A 15742-nucleotide genomic window follows, 5' to 3' on the forward strand; every position below is an offset into this window, starting at 1 on the left:
CCTATCACTTGCCCGAGTTAATGCAATACAGTGCAATTCCATTAATTTGAGATCTCTTACCGTATTTACTCTAATGTAAGTCGACCCCTTTCTCCCAAACTGACAACTGAAAACTAGGGGGTCGACTTTCAATCAGGTCAGCGCTCCCGCGCTGCCCTAAATTCTGAAGTACTCTGGAAGAACCCTGGAGAACACACAGTCCGCATTCCAGATTATGTTGTACACGTTATTCACCCGAGAGCAACGAATAACTGTGAAGCGAAACCTGACACAAGACTCGGAACGACAACACCGTGCACATCACGGGGGAAAGTCTGAAGCTTGTTTCCTGCGTCTTTCAAGCGGCCTGTGATACGGTACGCCGATGGAACAGTCAACTGTGCCACGGAACGGGAGTTTGGTGTCTCTGAGCGTGTTGTACGTCAGCGGAGAGAACAACGTGGTGCTATCTTCAACTGCAGCGCGAAAAGCTCCCCGAAGATTACGAAGAGAAAGCGCTGGCACTCCACCATTATTTCCTATCACTTTGAGACTAGCATCACGACATGACAGGACAAACCGTAATGCTGATGAAACAGCGGCGTTTTTTGATCCGACCAACAAGACGACTGTGTCAGCGAAAGGCAGCCGGAAAGTGAACCTTCTCTCGTCCAGCGACGAGAACTTGCATTTTGCAATGATGCTGGCTGGCATGTCTTGCAGATGGCACGAAGCTGACACTGTACATCGCGTTTCGTGGACACATTACGGAAAAAGGGTGCTTCGTGACGCAGCTATGACATGCTTGTCACTCCAAGGGGTCCTAAAACTCAGCTGCAGCCGCTTGACGTGAGCTCAAAACAAATGGTTGGTGCGAGGAGATCACGTGCTCACGCCAACCGGAAGGATCCATAGAGCATCGCTGCTGGAAGTTTGCAAATGGGTGTCATTGGCGTAGGCAGCCCTGCCCCATGACCCTGTTGTGCGCGTGTTTAAGAAGTGCGGAATTTACTTGGATAACGACATTTGTTATAGCTGTGATGAGGAGCGCAACAGCACGACGGAGGGGGATTCTTCTTCTGACGAGGAATAAATGTTCTCTCGGAGAAACTTTTTTCTATTTTTGCTGATCTAAAAGTGGGGGGGTCGACTTTTCTTTCGGGTGAACGCGGTAATCCAAACTTCAGGATAATTCAAACACACGTCCGAGTCTCTACAAAGCCATCTGTATTTCAATGGGGGAGAACGCCCAGTAATTCGAACAACTGAAAGTGTGCACAGGTTGATTTGAACAATTTGCAACGCTGCGCGTGACTACGCATGGGCTTTGAAGTGCTGCTGCTGTGTCAGGGACACCTCCACTTATTAACTGCAAAGTTTACTTATTACTTATAAGTAAGGAACAAACCACCGTAACACTGCACACACCGTCACGGAACAGTGCCGCTCACTCGTCGTCGGCACCGACAAAGCAAGCAATCCTCACGGTTTTGGGGCGATGAAGACTTCCGTACCGTTCAAAAGACTTGCAGTTAGTCTTCAAGTTTCGCAGCTTCTGCCAGAGACTCTTCTCTTTAATGGACACACCAATCTTGTCCAAGGAGCAACATCTCACTGCGCACCTACTTGGAATCGTGACTATACTCACTTGGCATAGGGCTGTCGATGGTTTTTAGAAAGTCCCGCATTCCTGAAAGGAGTTTTGTATAGCTTCCCACCTGTAAGGTCAGCTTCACCTTAAGCAAGGTAACCATTGGTCGACCATTGGTCAAGATGCCCTTGCGCCATTAAACCCCCAAGTAATCATCACCATCAGCCTGTTAGAAGATAGAGGATTCATCAAGCGCTCTGTCAGGAGCCTCAAAGTTAGCATTCGATGAGAAGTCAGCAAGCGTCTATGGTAGGGCTGAAATCCACATCGCTCTCAAGTACTTCTGAGGTTTAAAGTGGAACTCTGCAACCAAATCATCATAAAGGTTGTGGTACATCCATAACCTTTGGCAGGCCAGGAACATGTAGTATACGAAATATCTCGTTCCAAAACTGCACATATTGTACTCATACGAATTTATTACAAAGTGAGCACTTCGCCTCTGTGAAGCGAGAGGGTGCTGAAAGCAACACACTGCTGACGTCATCTGACATCTTTTCCTGGCGCTGCTTCATTTGACCTGCTTGTGGGTTGGAAGAATACAACCTTTTTTCCAATGCGTAGTCACTTCTATCCTCTTGCAATCAACGCCGGAACGATTGGCTCAATATGTTGCATGATTGAAAGCAACGGTTGGTTGGTACAGTTGGTACATACTGACATAAACAACAGCACAGAGACAGGACGTGAGTAGACAAACGAAGCGCTGACTAACAACTGCGGTTTATTGAGAAGGAATGAAAACATCAGGAACAAGTTAGTTGTTGTTAGTAGTTGAAGTGGCTTCGCTTCCTCTATATCCAACCCTTGTCAAAACCTTATGTCCAGTGCCAATGTAATGTTGTATATGAGATAAGCCTTTCCTGTGGCAAGCCCTATGTGAGCCAAACAGGACGATGTGTTAATGACAGATTCCGGGAACACGCCAGGTTACTCACTACACACACGGGGAGCAACCTAGCAATTCATTGCCATGATTGCGGATGCCGTCCGTTGCTCGAAGACACCCTTGGTGTTAGGACGATATCGAGATAAAATGGATAGGGAAATCTTCGAAGACTTTTAATCTTCAAATTCGTAATAGAGGTGATAACAGTGTGAGCACATGCCTTTTATTAACCTCCTTTTCCACAAGATCTGGTGTGTCAACAACTAACTTGTTCCTGATGTTTTCATTCTTTCTCAGTAAACTGCAGTTGGTAGTCAGCGCTTAGTTTGTCTACTCACGTCCTGTCTCTGCGCCGTTTTTGTATCAGTGTTGCATGAGTGGCTTTGGCAAGAGATTCGCTACACGACGGAAACGGCAACTACGTGGGACATCCTTTTATGTTTCCTTCAAAACGCAAGGGAAAAAGGCAGGTTTTGAAGCAGATGACAATTCTGGGTGACGTCACAGTATCTCTTCGCAGTTCGATTTCAGTTTGCTGTTATCATCATTCACAACCTAATTACTCGAGCAAAGTGAATGCGAATGTTGTATTCAGTATCAAGAAGGTGGTTCGTGTTCGAAGTGTTACTCAACTAATTTTTTTCGAATCCTTGTTAAGTCTTCCTTTAAAGGGACCATGAAATGATTTTTGCGAATTCTGAGTACCCTGCCGGAAACAGTTCCCTCATGATCCCTCACTATCATATACACATCGGCTTTTAACCATATTCAGTGCACCGGGGGCACAGTTATCACACAAAAATGGCGGGTCGTCGCTGGCGCATACATCCCTTCGAGGAGAGGGCTTTCGTCATCAATGTCCAGTCCTCTCGTCCAATTGTGGCCGACCTGGAGTGCACACTCTTTGAGACCATGTGAGTCGGTGAACAAGGAGCATTCAAAACAGGGACAAAAACACAAGAAGACACACAAACAGAGGCTCCACTATCAACAAGTTTTTACTGTACAGGCACAAGCACATTTATAACCAATGGTAGGGAGGGGGAAGGGAGCATAAACGGGACACACGTGGGGGCCATAAAGACGAGGAACAACCGGATCTAACTACTCACTTCCACCTTTCAGTCTACATTCAAGGAAACCGAACTCTTCCCCTGTTAGCGATATTAACGGCTCACTGACACATTTATCAGACCCGTACTTGAATGCTCCTTGTTCTCCGAGTCATCTACCAACAAGCCCATCAAGCTACTCTAGACCATGTGAGTGCATGGTCTCGATTTGGACAACAACAATGTTGTATACACAAACTGTGAGCGATGAAGGAAGAGATTATGCGACGCACACAGCGTCTAGGAATCGTTCCGTACGCAGCAGTGACCAAATGGCCACCGACAGACATTTTCTGACAAAGAAGCCGCTCAGAGAGGAGAACATGCTCCGGTAAACATGCTGACAATCAGCGGCTACATTACGGTTCTGGTAGGATTCTGTGTCAACGATTAAATACAATCTCAGCTTGAGGTTAAATTAAAACATATTTCATGGCAAAGTTTGCAAGCCTGCATGCAAATTATGCAATTTGCTCACAAAAGATCGTCCGAGAATCGGCAACTTCTTCATTGTATGATGTCGTGGCCAGTTCGCCTCGCAGGCAGGTCGTAGCAGACGCCGTTCACGGCTGTGATTAATATATAATATTTTTGCTGCTATTTGAACGATTTTCAGCTTCATATTTCACAGGGTGAATACTTTAGTACAGAGGAACAAATTGAAGATGATTGCAGGCTTGTCAAATATCCTTTCATGGTCCCTTTAAATGTTGTGTTTGTCTTAGTTGTTTGCTCAGCCTCTGCAATTTACTTTATTCTCAGGAGGCAGCATGCTAAAGCTTCATGCAGGCGCCAGTATGCGAAATGAAGGAGTGAAGTTTAAAGGAGTGGACAGTGCCTCCTAAAGGGTGTGCATGTTAGGGGACCCCTTGCGTTGTGCAGCGGTGCTCGTTGTTCCTTTGCAAGAGCTTCTTACTTGTTGCACGACGTGCCGCAGCCAAAACCTTATAATTTCTGAAGGAGCATTTCACTGCTCCATTAAAGGGTCAATAAACAGGTACGGTAAACCCCCGTTAACTCAGAGTGGTAAAAAACGGGAAAATTCGAGGTAAGCGGGGGTCTCGAGATATGTGAAATTCCAAAATTTTCGATGTAGCAGTCATCTTTGTACGAGAAAATGCTTACAAAATTGCTTTTTTAGCACGTGACTGTTAGCATGTGAAAACCATTTATAACAACTGAAAAGTAACTTGTTCTTGGTATTTGTCGACACAGTCCTCTAAAAGTATCCTATAGACGCACATGCAGAAACCAATTTTGACATTAACGTTGAACATTCTTCATCTATCTTAATGTACTGCAAAGTATTAGAAGCATTCTAACAGCTCTTTGCATCAGCATATCTCCTCTCTCATCTCAGCTCAGCACACAATTCAAACTGCTTGGAAATCAAGAAGCGAAGGCTTTTACTACGGGAGACACCTGTCCGCAACGTGGATGTGGCTGTTGCTCACCGGGTTAGATCTGTCACAAAGTTAATTTCCCAGCTCCAGTGCATGTTCGAGCAATCTCAACTTGCAGTGTATGCCGTGAGGTGGAAGCTAGGTTGGATGCACAACCTTTATCTTAGTCTCGTGTGGACAACACATGTTCAAAAAATGTATGGGCTACAAATTTTTTACAGCATTTGTAAGCAACACAATTAGTAGTTTGATGGCGGTGAAGCCCTAATGGACGCTGTTCCACTCCCTTATCCGCCAATGGACTACGTCCTTACACCGATTAATTACGTCCGTTTGCACTTTGCCGCGACTAGCCGCAACAAAAATATGTAAACTGAAACCAATTAATGACTGCAACAAATGACTCGCTTCGGTGGCAGATTTTTCTCTGAAAGGTGTCTACTGAAGGTGTCCACTGAAGGTCCCATAAGGGGTAGTACCCATTTTTATGCCGACGGCGCCCTGCTTTAGAAGTTGTTTTTTCACGAAATTCATTTCAATTTTTATTTCAATAATAAGTGCCTCCCACTCATTCACACAGTGTGCAGCTTGTAGGTGGTATCAGGCAGATACTTGTAAAAAAAACTCCTTGGATTGGTGCACCCTCTCGTGAATTATTTAGCTGGGGGTTTAACTGAAACACCCTATGTGTCCTACACGATTTCCATAGCATGACGGAAACCAACCATACTTACAGCCCAGATCTTGAAGATAATTATGTTATGTTGCTCTGCTTATGAGTTTCATTTCACTAAATGTTGCAGATTGTTGGTGTGGACCCCCATGGATCTATTTTAGCCTCTGGGGAAGTGAATGATCCAGAAGTGAATTTTTATGAAGTAGAAGGAATTGGATATGACTTTGTCCCTACTGTCTTGGATAGGGAGGTGAGTACGGACCTACACAATATCATGATAGCACTTTCTTGCACATTGCCAGGTTGTCCAATTATCCATCTTTCCTTTAGCTCTGAGGCTCTTGAATGGCAGTTGATTGATATAACACTGACATATGATATCAGTAGATACCTTTGCAAAATTACTTTCTCTGAAGCTGGAATCAGCAGAGCAAACATGTTGCAGCACTCGACACGTTATACCATGCGTTCTGCACCATCACCGGGCTGCCCAAACTGGCACCCCTGGACAGTTCACTATTCTGAAATTATCTGTTCCTTTGTACTATTCACAGTTCTCTTTCATAAATGACATAATTTCCTAACCCTATATATTAAAACAAAAGTTGACTTTTATTTTTTTTAAGGACTGGCAGAAGGAAACTGAAGCCTTTTGTCCATTTTGGAAAGCAGCTTAGTTACAAGTAATTACTACCTGAGCAACTAACCTTTAATTGTAATGAGTAACTCGTTCTCATAGAGCAACTTAATTTCCATATTGAGTAGCAGTCATAGGTAGTAAATGAAGATGTGTCTAGAAATTATAGACATAAACAGGACAAAACAATTCTAAACCAAGTACTGTAAAACTGCAATAATTCGACCCTCGTTAATTCGGAAATTCGGACAACCTGTGCGGTCCCGGCAAACATCTGCACAAGTCCATGGGAACGAACGCTCGTTAATTCGGCAGCAGTCGCATGCACACTGGATAATTCAAACAATCACGGCTCAAGGGAAGCGCACCGGAGCAAACAGCGGATGCCAACATGGAAGAAAAAATGCAAAGTGTGGCAGACGCATCGCCGTTGTCATCAGTACCATGACCAGCATAAAGCGAAATCTCGTTTTAAACCACGTGTATCAGTCAGTCTTTGTACTGCCTGCATGCTCTTTTGACATGGCTGACAATGGATGACAATTGGAAGACGCTGTTCTTCGTTAGATTACGAACTTTCGCAATGAACAGCTACTTCTGAGTGGACATCTGATCTGCACCCAAAATGAGAACTTTGCAGCAAGATTAAGCATCGAAGCCTTCAAAGCATCGGAAGGCTGGTTCGCGTGGTGTAAAGGATGCCACGAACTTATCCGCGGAACTCCGTTAATCCGTGGACCTATCCACGGATTATCAGAAAAGTTGTTTTAAAGGCTAAGATCTCCGGTACAAAGCAGACCATACTCTTACAGTTTTTTTTTTTTTTTTTCCACAATAACGGCAAGTTCACCTTGTATTTTGTTGCCCGTTCGATAATTCAGACATTTTCGTCGGTCCTGTGCGATCTGAATTAACAAGGGGGATACTGCAGCTAAACATCACCTTGATGGGAGGCTATCACATTCTATGTGACCTTCCGACGCCACCCACTCAAACATTGCCCACCTGCTCACTGCTGATGATGGCCCAAGAAGGCCGAAGCAGCTGTCCAGTGCTCTGGTGTGGCGACATTTGGGACTTGTGAACAGTAGTTACAGTTACTGTAGAATTTCGTGGTTGTCTCATTTTTGTTCAGTGCCTGTCGCCGACTGGTATTGACCATGAAAGTTTCTCTGTTCGGAAGAGACACAATTAATTGCAGTTCAAGTTAATTGCTTAGGAGGTGATTTGTGTCTGAACTACTTCCCAAGACTGCCTTTCATGAATATGAAAGTCAATATTTTTTAGCTGTAATCCTTTGAGTAAGTGTGACGGGGGTGAATATATCTGAAAATATATAACGGAAGCATAATAATATCACATACTGACTGCTGAGATAACACACTCACGTACTACTATGTTGTAACAAAATAACTTCACTAATTTGGTAATGGCACTTAAGTGGCATCTAGATTCAGCATTTCTTAAGCAAAAGGCTTGTAACCCGGGAGTGAACTAATACACACTATCAGTAACCCTTCGTTGACATCGTCCGAATCACCCTGATCCAGGATGCGTACAAGAAATATCTTCCCTGAGCACTGTACAAGATAGATGATTTTTACACAGATTGCAAGAATCCTCATACCTACCATAGGTGAAGCCCTTAGCTTTATGCTGTGGAAAGCTTACTTTCCCCGCGAAGTTGGATTCACAAATCTGCAGGATTCTATGGGTAAGAGAAAACAAGGAAATGAAAGAGCAGCATTCTTCCAAAGATCGCACACAGACTCATCCTGCGCACTTTTCCAGCTTTTCGTAACTTTTTGATGCGCAAAGAAAATTAGACGCAACTTTGTCAATCTCACTTCGGTCGTTGCTGTCGTTACTGTACCCTTTGTCACAGCACATTCGGCCATGCATCATCAGTGATGTCAGGCATTGCAGTCATGACTGATCAGGTTTAACCGGCGAAAATGCTGCAGATCGATTGAAACCCTTACCTAATTCTGTAAGATATCGAATATTCCTCGAAACATGGGTGATTCTGAGGGAAAGAACAGGTTCTGCGAGACGCGGCCAATTTTGCGGATTCGCGGAAGGCTATGGGTTCTAACCGTGGGCACATCTAACTGTGAACATGCAAGGAAAAGTTGCCAACTAGCTGTAGCCGTTGGTCATGGTCAGCGAATACTAAAGATTGGAAATATGGTCCATAAATCTCAGTACATTGTTGACACTTTGCAGTGGTTCTAAAATGAAAGTTGTCAAAGTACATTTCTTCTGTCCTTACAGCTTGTTGACAAGTGGTATAAATGCGATGACAAGGGTTCGTTTTTAATGGCCAGGAAGTTGATCAAGGAAGAGGGCTTGCTGTGCGGTGAGACAGAGTTTCCATCTTTCTCCCATATCAAGTTTTAACTTAGAATGTCTTTCCAATATGGATGACACTTTAAGAAATTTCATTCAACTTTTTTGCATTACAGTTTGGTGTTCGTTAAATTAGTTAATGCACTTACCCTAATTTTAGTTGACTAGCTAAATTTATAAAATACAAATAATTAAAGAAAAATAAACCAAAGTAAATTCTACGCCCAAAACATCTGTATCCCTCCAACGTTTTTTTTCTTTCCATCGATATGTAAACGTGCATGCGATGACCCACAGGTGGCAGCAGTGGATCTGCCATGGCAGCAGCCGTATTGGCGGCTAAGTCACTGAAGAAGGGCCAGACCTGCGTAGTTATACTTCCTGATGGAGTGAGGAACTACATGACAAAGTTCCTCAGTGACCAATGGATGGTGGAAAGAGGATACCTTGACATGACAGCAGAAATGAGTTCCAAGCACTGGTAGGCACTTTTTTCCATACGATTCCATGCCTGCGTAAAAGCCTGTGTTTTACACCAGAATCTGTGACATGGAAATAAATGTTGGTTGTTGTACAGAAGCTTTACATGATAGCCTACTTCGATTCCTGCAGGTGTGCAACTCTGTAATTGGCCTGTAGGTTTGAAAACATTAGAAGGCAGAGATCAAGGAAATTTTCTGGAAAGATTTATGGTTGTAACCGGGACCATAATTTTGGGGATTTTTTTTTTATTTGCAGCATAAAAATTGGGAGCTATGCTTCAATAGGGATATACAGGAAAATTTGGGGTTGATATATGCTATCGGTTGATATCGCATAAATGCTCATGGGCAGGAACGGGGTTTTATTGAATGGTATGCTCCACGTCGCAGCTTCCACTTGGCACGTTAACAGGTCAAGAGCAGCTATCCACAGGTCTGGATACTTGTGGTTTCGTTTGTAGTGCTTCGTGATGCTGAGGTGTCTCATTGGTTGGAACACCATCCTTGAGGCACTACTGGAACTCTGGTTTAATATTCTCACTCTTGAATACCATTGAACACAAGTTTGTGTTCGAACTTTTGACTTGCACTGTGCATCAGTAAAGGGTCCAATACCACAGCTCATTTCCACATTTCCATGTGTGTTAGTTGCTGCCTTTGAAGCCCCGTTTGGTCCCTCGAGTGTGTTGCTGACCACAGTGGGAACATGTGGCGATTCATCTATAACGATGCTGATATTTGACTTTTCTCCTTTGTCAAGGCAAGCTTGAATCCATAAAAAGTGCTTCCCCCTCGGTTGCTTCGCCGATGGCATAGCTTTTGTAGCAGAGCAGTACTTTGTGGTAACATGTCAAAGTCTACTGTCGGCATGTTCCAGACGCCCGGAAAACAAAATGCTCGCGCAAAGTCCAGGTCATTGATTAAGAATGTTAATCAGGAGAGGATGGTAGGGTGTAAAATAAATCATGAAAAAAATGTACATAGAGTGTAGTGTGTGTGTGTGGGGGGGGGGGGGGGGGGGGGTAGTATATTCCATACAGTTGAAATGCGGAAGTGAATACATCGGGTAGACATCCCAGTGTGTTACTACAAGGTTGAAAGAGCATCAATATTCTGTAAATAGGGGGAATTGGTATGCATTTGAGGGGTTGTCAGCAGTGTTTTTCCCAAATTCAGGAAACAAGAATTCTTTGTAAAGGAAATGAGGCTTGCAATTCAGTATTCTATGAAGCAAAAGAAATTAAGATGGCAGGAAAGGAGTGCATAAGTATGCCATCAATTCAGTTATCAGATCATGTTGAAGTGTTTCTAGAAGGTGAAGGAAAAAACGGTGCGACGGATAGGAGGGAAAGCAACGAGGAGATAAGGCACGAGGACAAAAAGATCGGCTGGGGAGAGGCAACTTTGAGGAGGTGGGACTTTGGCGGGATATAAGCGGAACTTGTGCAAAATAACATTTCTTGGTTCGTTAGTCAGTGTTGTGTTGTGTCGACTTTTTTTAGCTTCCCAGCACTGGTGGATTTTAGCGATATTAAAGTAAAGCGAGGAGAGTGGTAACAGTATTTGCCTTTGTGAGGACTTCTAATGTAATGTGTTTTCTTTTTGTTTTTGTTTTTCAACATAGAGGTGAATTTTTTTGTCTTTCTGAATTGATTACAATTACTTTTGGAGGGAAAGGGCTCTGGCAGAAGAGTTTCCACTTTAAAACCCAGTTCCTCTTGATGCTTCTCTGGACCATATCAAAGTCCAGGTGCAAGGTCCAGACCCAGAAACAGCAGGCTATGAATATTCTAGGATGTGTCTATCCTTAGTCGACAGAAAGGCGTTGAACTCAACGTTTTAGCTATACTGTTGGGCAGGATTCGTGTTGTTTCTGGGTTACAAGGAGCGTTTCGGCACCATTCCACTCTTTATTTCACTTTATTGATTTGGGGCAATACAGGGTGGAACTCGATACCGTGCTTTCACTTTTTAAGGTGGTGGAATGAACCTGTGCGTACTCTACGTCTCAGTACACCAATGGCAGTTCTACCGACTGTCACGTGCCAAGAAGTCATCGAACTCATGGGGAGTGGAAATGTCGAACAGTTGCCTGTGGTGGAGACTGATGGGTAAGTTAGTGATGCATACCCTCGAGTTGATTCGCTGCATTAAGCTTCATTAGCTCGCAGACGGCAGTTACTACAGGAGACTGTTTGTTGTTTGCTTCGTCATGCGGTCCACAAAGAGTTTCCTTATATGAAAACATAAATCTTGCGCAGCAATTTGTATCCATGACTCACACACACCTGCCAAGCGTGTATAAAAACAAAGGAGAGTGAACAGCATGCCTATGATAATACGTACATTCTGGTGCAGAAATTGATGTGACAAATGTTACAGCTTTTAGTAAAGAATGTGAATGCTTGATGATCTTGCAGCACCTTAATGGGCATGGTGTCACTACAAAACATCATGTCCAAGCTCTTGGCAAAGGCAGTTGATGCCCAGTCTGCCATTTCCATGGCCACCTCTGAGCAGGTTAGAAAGGTAAGCATGCTCATTAATCTATTTAATCATGATGTTTCTCTTTTTCATTCTTTTTTTTTCTCGTGCATGTTACATTCCTTTCGTGTTTCATCCTAGGTCACCTTAGACACAAGCCTTGGAAAGCTGTCCTCTATCTTGCAGCAAGCCAATTGTGCTGTGGTGGTTGCAGAACAGATGCAAGGCAAGTTAACCTAAATGATTTAGGGCTGTGCGAATATTCAAAGTGTTCGACATTGGGCCCGAATACAGCAATCATGTATACGATATTCGATTGAAATAGTATTTCGTCAAATAGGTCTAATATATTCGAGTCATCGATCACCCACTGTAATGGCGTGCACATCTAGCACTTCAGTTTCTAGAGTCTACCGCTTTAGGTTGCATTTCTTTTCTGTTTGTGTTCAGAGCTGCACAAAACCTGAAAGCAATCACCAGCAGTGATAACATCACGCAGCACAAAACTCTAGAACAGTCTCTTGCAAGTTCAAAGTAACAATGATTGGTCAACTCTAGCCACCAGCTGAAAGCCACTCAGAGATGCAAAAGAGTTACGAAGTGAGTTTACGGCCACTTATCACAGAAAGCTAGGAATAATATATGCATAATTGGTCATACCAAATTATGTACGTTTTCTATTGTTTTCACGACCTCAAGACCTCTTATTATTTCATATGATAAGAAAAGCATGTTCACTGGAAAAGTGCACAGACTTCCTGACTGCTTTCTCTTTTTTCCTTTCCTTTCCTGTTCCAAAGTTACGCAAGTTTACCGTTACATTTGAGTCTCAAAAACAAGTTAATCTTTGTTCTCCGTAATTCAAAAATGCTATTGCATGTAGAATGATCCCAAAGGATATGCAGCAGCTATTGGAATATATCACAAAGTATCACAATGGCTATGCTAATGGATTAGCGAATACTGACAGAAAATATTTAATATTAAAAATATTAATGTATATCTATATATATATTAATTTATATATTAATATAGAAAATAGAAAAAATATAGAAAATATTAATATTTTTATTAATATTTTAAACTTTATAAAACCCCAGTGCAGAGGAACTAGAAGAGAGACTGACGACCTCTCCTTCAAATAAAGTATTGGCAGAGCACTTTCAAGCGCAACTGAGGTAATATGGGCCGCGGAACTACCGACAGGTGATTTTAGTTGACCGTGTCCTCAACAGTACTCCATGCGTGTTGGACTTAATGCTATATGCGTCTTACGGTCAGTCATCTGTAACAACAGTTAGTGCAGTTTCAAATGACTTTGAAGCGTTATTGTCATCTTAATTGGCACTTTTAACATGCCGCCGCACAGACTATGTCAAAATACTATCACATCCCACTCCTCAGTTATCGCCGCCATGGCATGCGACCATGATTCCACAAAATGACCACCATGACCACAAAAATCGAAACAATAAAGATTTGTTCTAGATGCAAGTTTTGGCCGTGCATGCAGTGGCACAGTGAACAGCGGTGTTCGGCTCAACGCCAACAAAATTTCAATATTTGAACTGGAATTTTATTAAACTGCTGCCTCACATGAACATTCAGAGCTCGTTGGCAATTCTCTAAAGCCGCGACTGTGCTGACGATGCATGAAGCTTACCCTGGTTTCACGTTTGGCTGGGGCAGGCTTTAAAATGTCGGCTGCATACGACCGTGTACTAGTTTCGCTTTCGGTTACCGAACATGTAGCGATGCATTCACTGATGAGCATACTTTGAAAGCTCTGCATGTCGCTCTGCAGCTGTTGTTGCAGTAGCATTGACAAACATGCACAGCAGAACAGCTGCGGAGTGACATGCAGAACTTTCAAAGTATGCTCATGAGTGAATGCATCGCTACATGTTCGGTAACCGAAAGCGAAATCTACGCTCATCTGTGAAGGTGTCGCTGCATGTTCGCAATATTCTCAATATCAAATATCGCAAATATTCGATTTGTATTCGAAATTTTGAATATTTGCACACCTCTAGTTCAAACGCTTACGAGTAATCCCTATAACTGACTGCGATAATGATAACCAAATCCGGAACACTGCTCTTGAAAGCCTTTCTCAACCTGCCATGTGGGATCTTGTGGATGCCAACCCATGTACGATGGCACACGCTTGATGCACAGATCGAGAGATGTGCATAGACAACTAGTCGTCTATGCACGTCAGAGTTGCAAAGATTAAGCAATCAAAAGATACCATATTTTCTCTAATCTAAGACAGCATTTTTTTTTCCCAAAATCTCTTGTTCCGAAGTCTGTGGTTGACTTAGACTCGAATATCTGCGCCACAATGAGATCAGGGGAGATGCAGGACTGGGTGACTGGATCGTCACGACGGGAGCGTGGCACAACTGATACCATGTGTTGTGGTTGTCAGCAGAGTTCGAGGTAACTCGTTACTGTAACTAAGTTCCTTTTTCTAGTAACTTTTAACTGAACTCGGTACTTTTCCGCCGTGGTAACTTTCAGAGGAACTCGTTCCTTTTTCGGGTAACTTTGCCAAAGTAACTTAAGCTAAGTTCCAAGTTACTTTTAATTCGCTTTTCACTCACGTCCACATATTTTCTTGCTTTCTCTCCAGTTCTTTTATGGCATTTTATGCCATAAAACGTGATATTCAATCAATAACAGTATTCCACTCAGGGAGTAAGAACACTGCCGTTGAAATGAAGCTGAACCATTGTGAGCCCACAGGGAGTAAGATGCAAAGCGTTCAAATTGTGGCACATAAACAAAAAAGATCTAGGTACGTTGCACTCCTCCGCAGGTCTAACTCAAGGTCTAACTCAACTGCTCACGCGCGCTGCACCTGTGTATTGCTATTTTATGTCCGAAGTAACTTGGAAGTAACTCATTCTTTTTTGTAAGTAACTCCGTAACTGCGAGTTAGATTTCAGGCTCAAGAACTTCGTTACTAACTTAGTTACATTTTTCACACGGTAACTTAACTTGTAACGAGTTCTTTTTGACGGGTAACTTGTCGATCTATGGTTGTCAGCACCAGTGAGCTCGAAACAAACAAAGCCATGCAAGTTGGGGCGTAGTGTCATGACGTTGTCACTGCTGAGTTTGAACACAAAGTTATTGCTTTCGCCACGAAATGCAGCAACAATTGAGCAGAGTCAAGGTAGTTTCAAGTATCGGAAACAAATGTTAGAGATGGCTGAAGCAATAGGGAGCGACCATGAATTGCACCGGCACAGTGCATCTTGTACGCTTGGTGCAATGTGCCTGACGGCGTTGTTGTGCGTGCTTTTAAAAAATATGATTTGTCTATCGCTTTGAACGGAGTGGAGCACAGTGAGCTGTGGGCAAATAGCGGCGAAGAAAGTGGTAATGAACATATGGTATTGTGTGTCATTTACAGCTGTTATACTGCCTCCCAATCCCTTTTTACTTTTTTTCCAAATTCGTGTATCCTGAATTTGGGGGTCGTCTTATATTCAAGAAAATACGGTAAATGTGTCAATTCACCTATAGCTGCTCTGACGAGTAAACAGGATCTATGCTGGCACATGGTTCGGCTAACCGGTTGACCCAGAAAGGCTTTTAAGTGAGGTGTTTCGGATTTTGTTGTCATTCATGTTGAAGGAAGAGTGGTTAAAAGTGTGACTGTTTCCAGGTCTGTTCCATCCTAGTGTCATTTGTCACTTCATCGTGGATATTTACCAACTGGCCCAGTTATTACTCAATGTTCTCGATTCCAGCATAGTCTTTGAAGTGTCAGATCTTGCTCAAAATTACCTTGTACCCTTAAAATTGTTCTTCAACTCATGTTAACTGAGGGCCACCGAACAATAACGGATTTACATTGCCTTTTTTGGCTCAGGCCTGAATTTTACCTGTGACTCGCTGTTTAATCATGAATCTAGTTCATAGTGTCTTGCAGAAGCACAAAGGGAATATGAGAGGAAAACGAGAGCAAAGATAATAGAAGCATGGAATTGCTTCACAAAATTATGTTAATCGGTTACTTGGCACAAAATTTATGTGGTCGCTACCACCGGTTAATCCAGCTTCGTTGCT

General features: G+C 43.0%; 1 protein-coding gene across 4 annotated transcripts in view; it reads left to right on the forward strand.

The window, feature by feature from the left end:
* The window catches only part of LOC135385184 (cystathionine beta-synthase-like protein), a 40877-nt gene that overhangs the window by 23973 nt on the left and 1162 nt on the right, over nt 1-15742 (forward strand). For all 4 annotated transcript variants that reach the window (XM_064614376.1, XM_064614377.1, XM_064614374.1 and 1 more), the window contains 6 exons: nt 5838-5960; nt 8622-8706; nt 8994-9177; nt 11155-11289; nt 11599-11707; nt 11804-11888. In XM_064614376.1, coding sequence (XP_064470446.1) covers nt 5838-5960; nt 8622-8706; nt 8994-9177; nt 11155-11289; nt 11599-11707; nt 11804-11888 — 721 coding nt within the window. The remainder of the gene's footprint in view (nt 1-5837; nt 5961-8621; nt 8707-8993; nt 9178-11154; nt 11290-11598; nt 11708-11803; nt 11889-15742) is intronic.

The sequence above is a fragment of the Ornithodoros turicata genome, chromosome 2, assembly GCF_037126465.1.
Source record: "Ornithodoros turicata isolate Travis chromosome 2, ASM3712646v1, whole genome shotgun sequence".
Lineage (NCBI taxonomy): Eukaryota > Metazoa > Arthropoda > Arachnida > Ixodida > Argasidae > Ornithodoros > Ornithodoros turicata.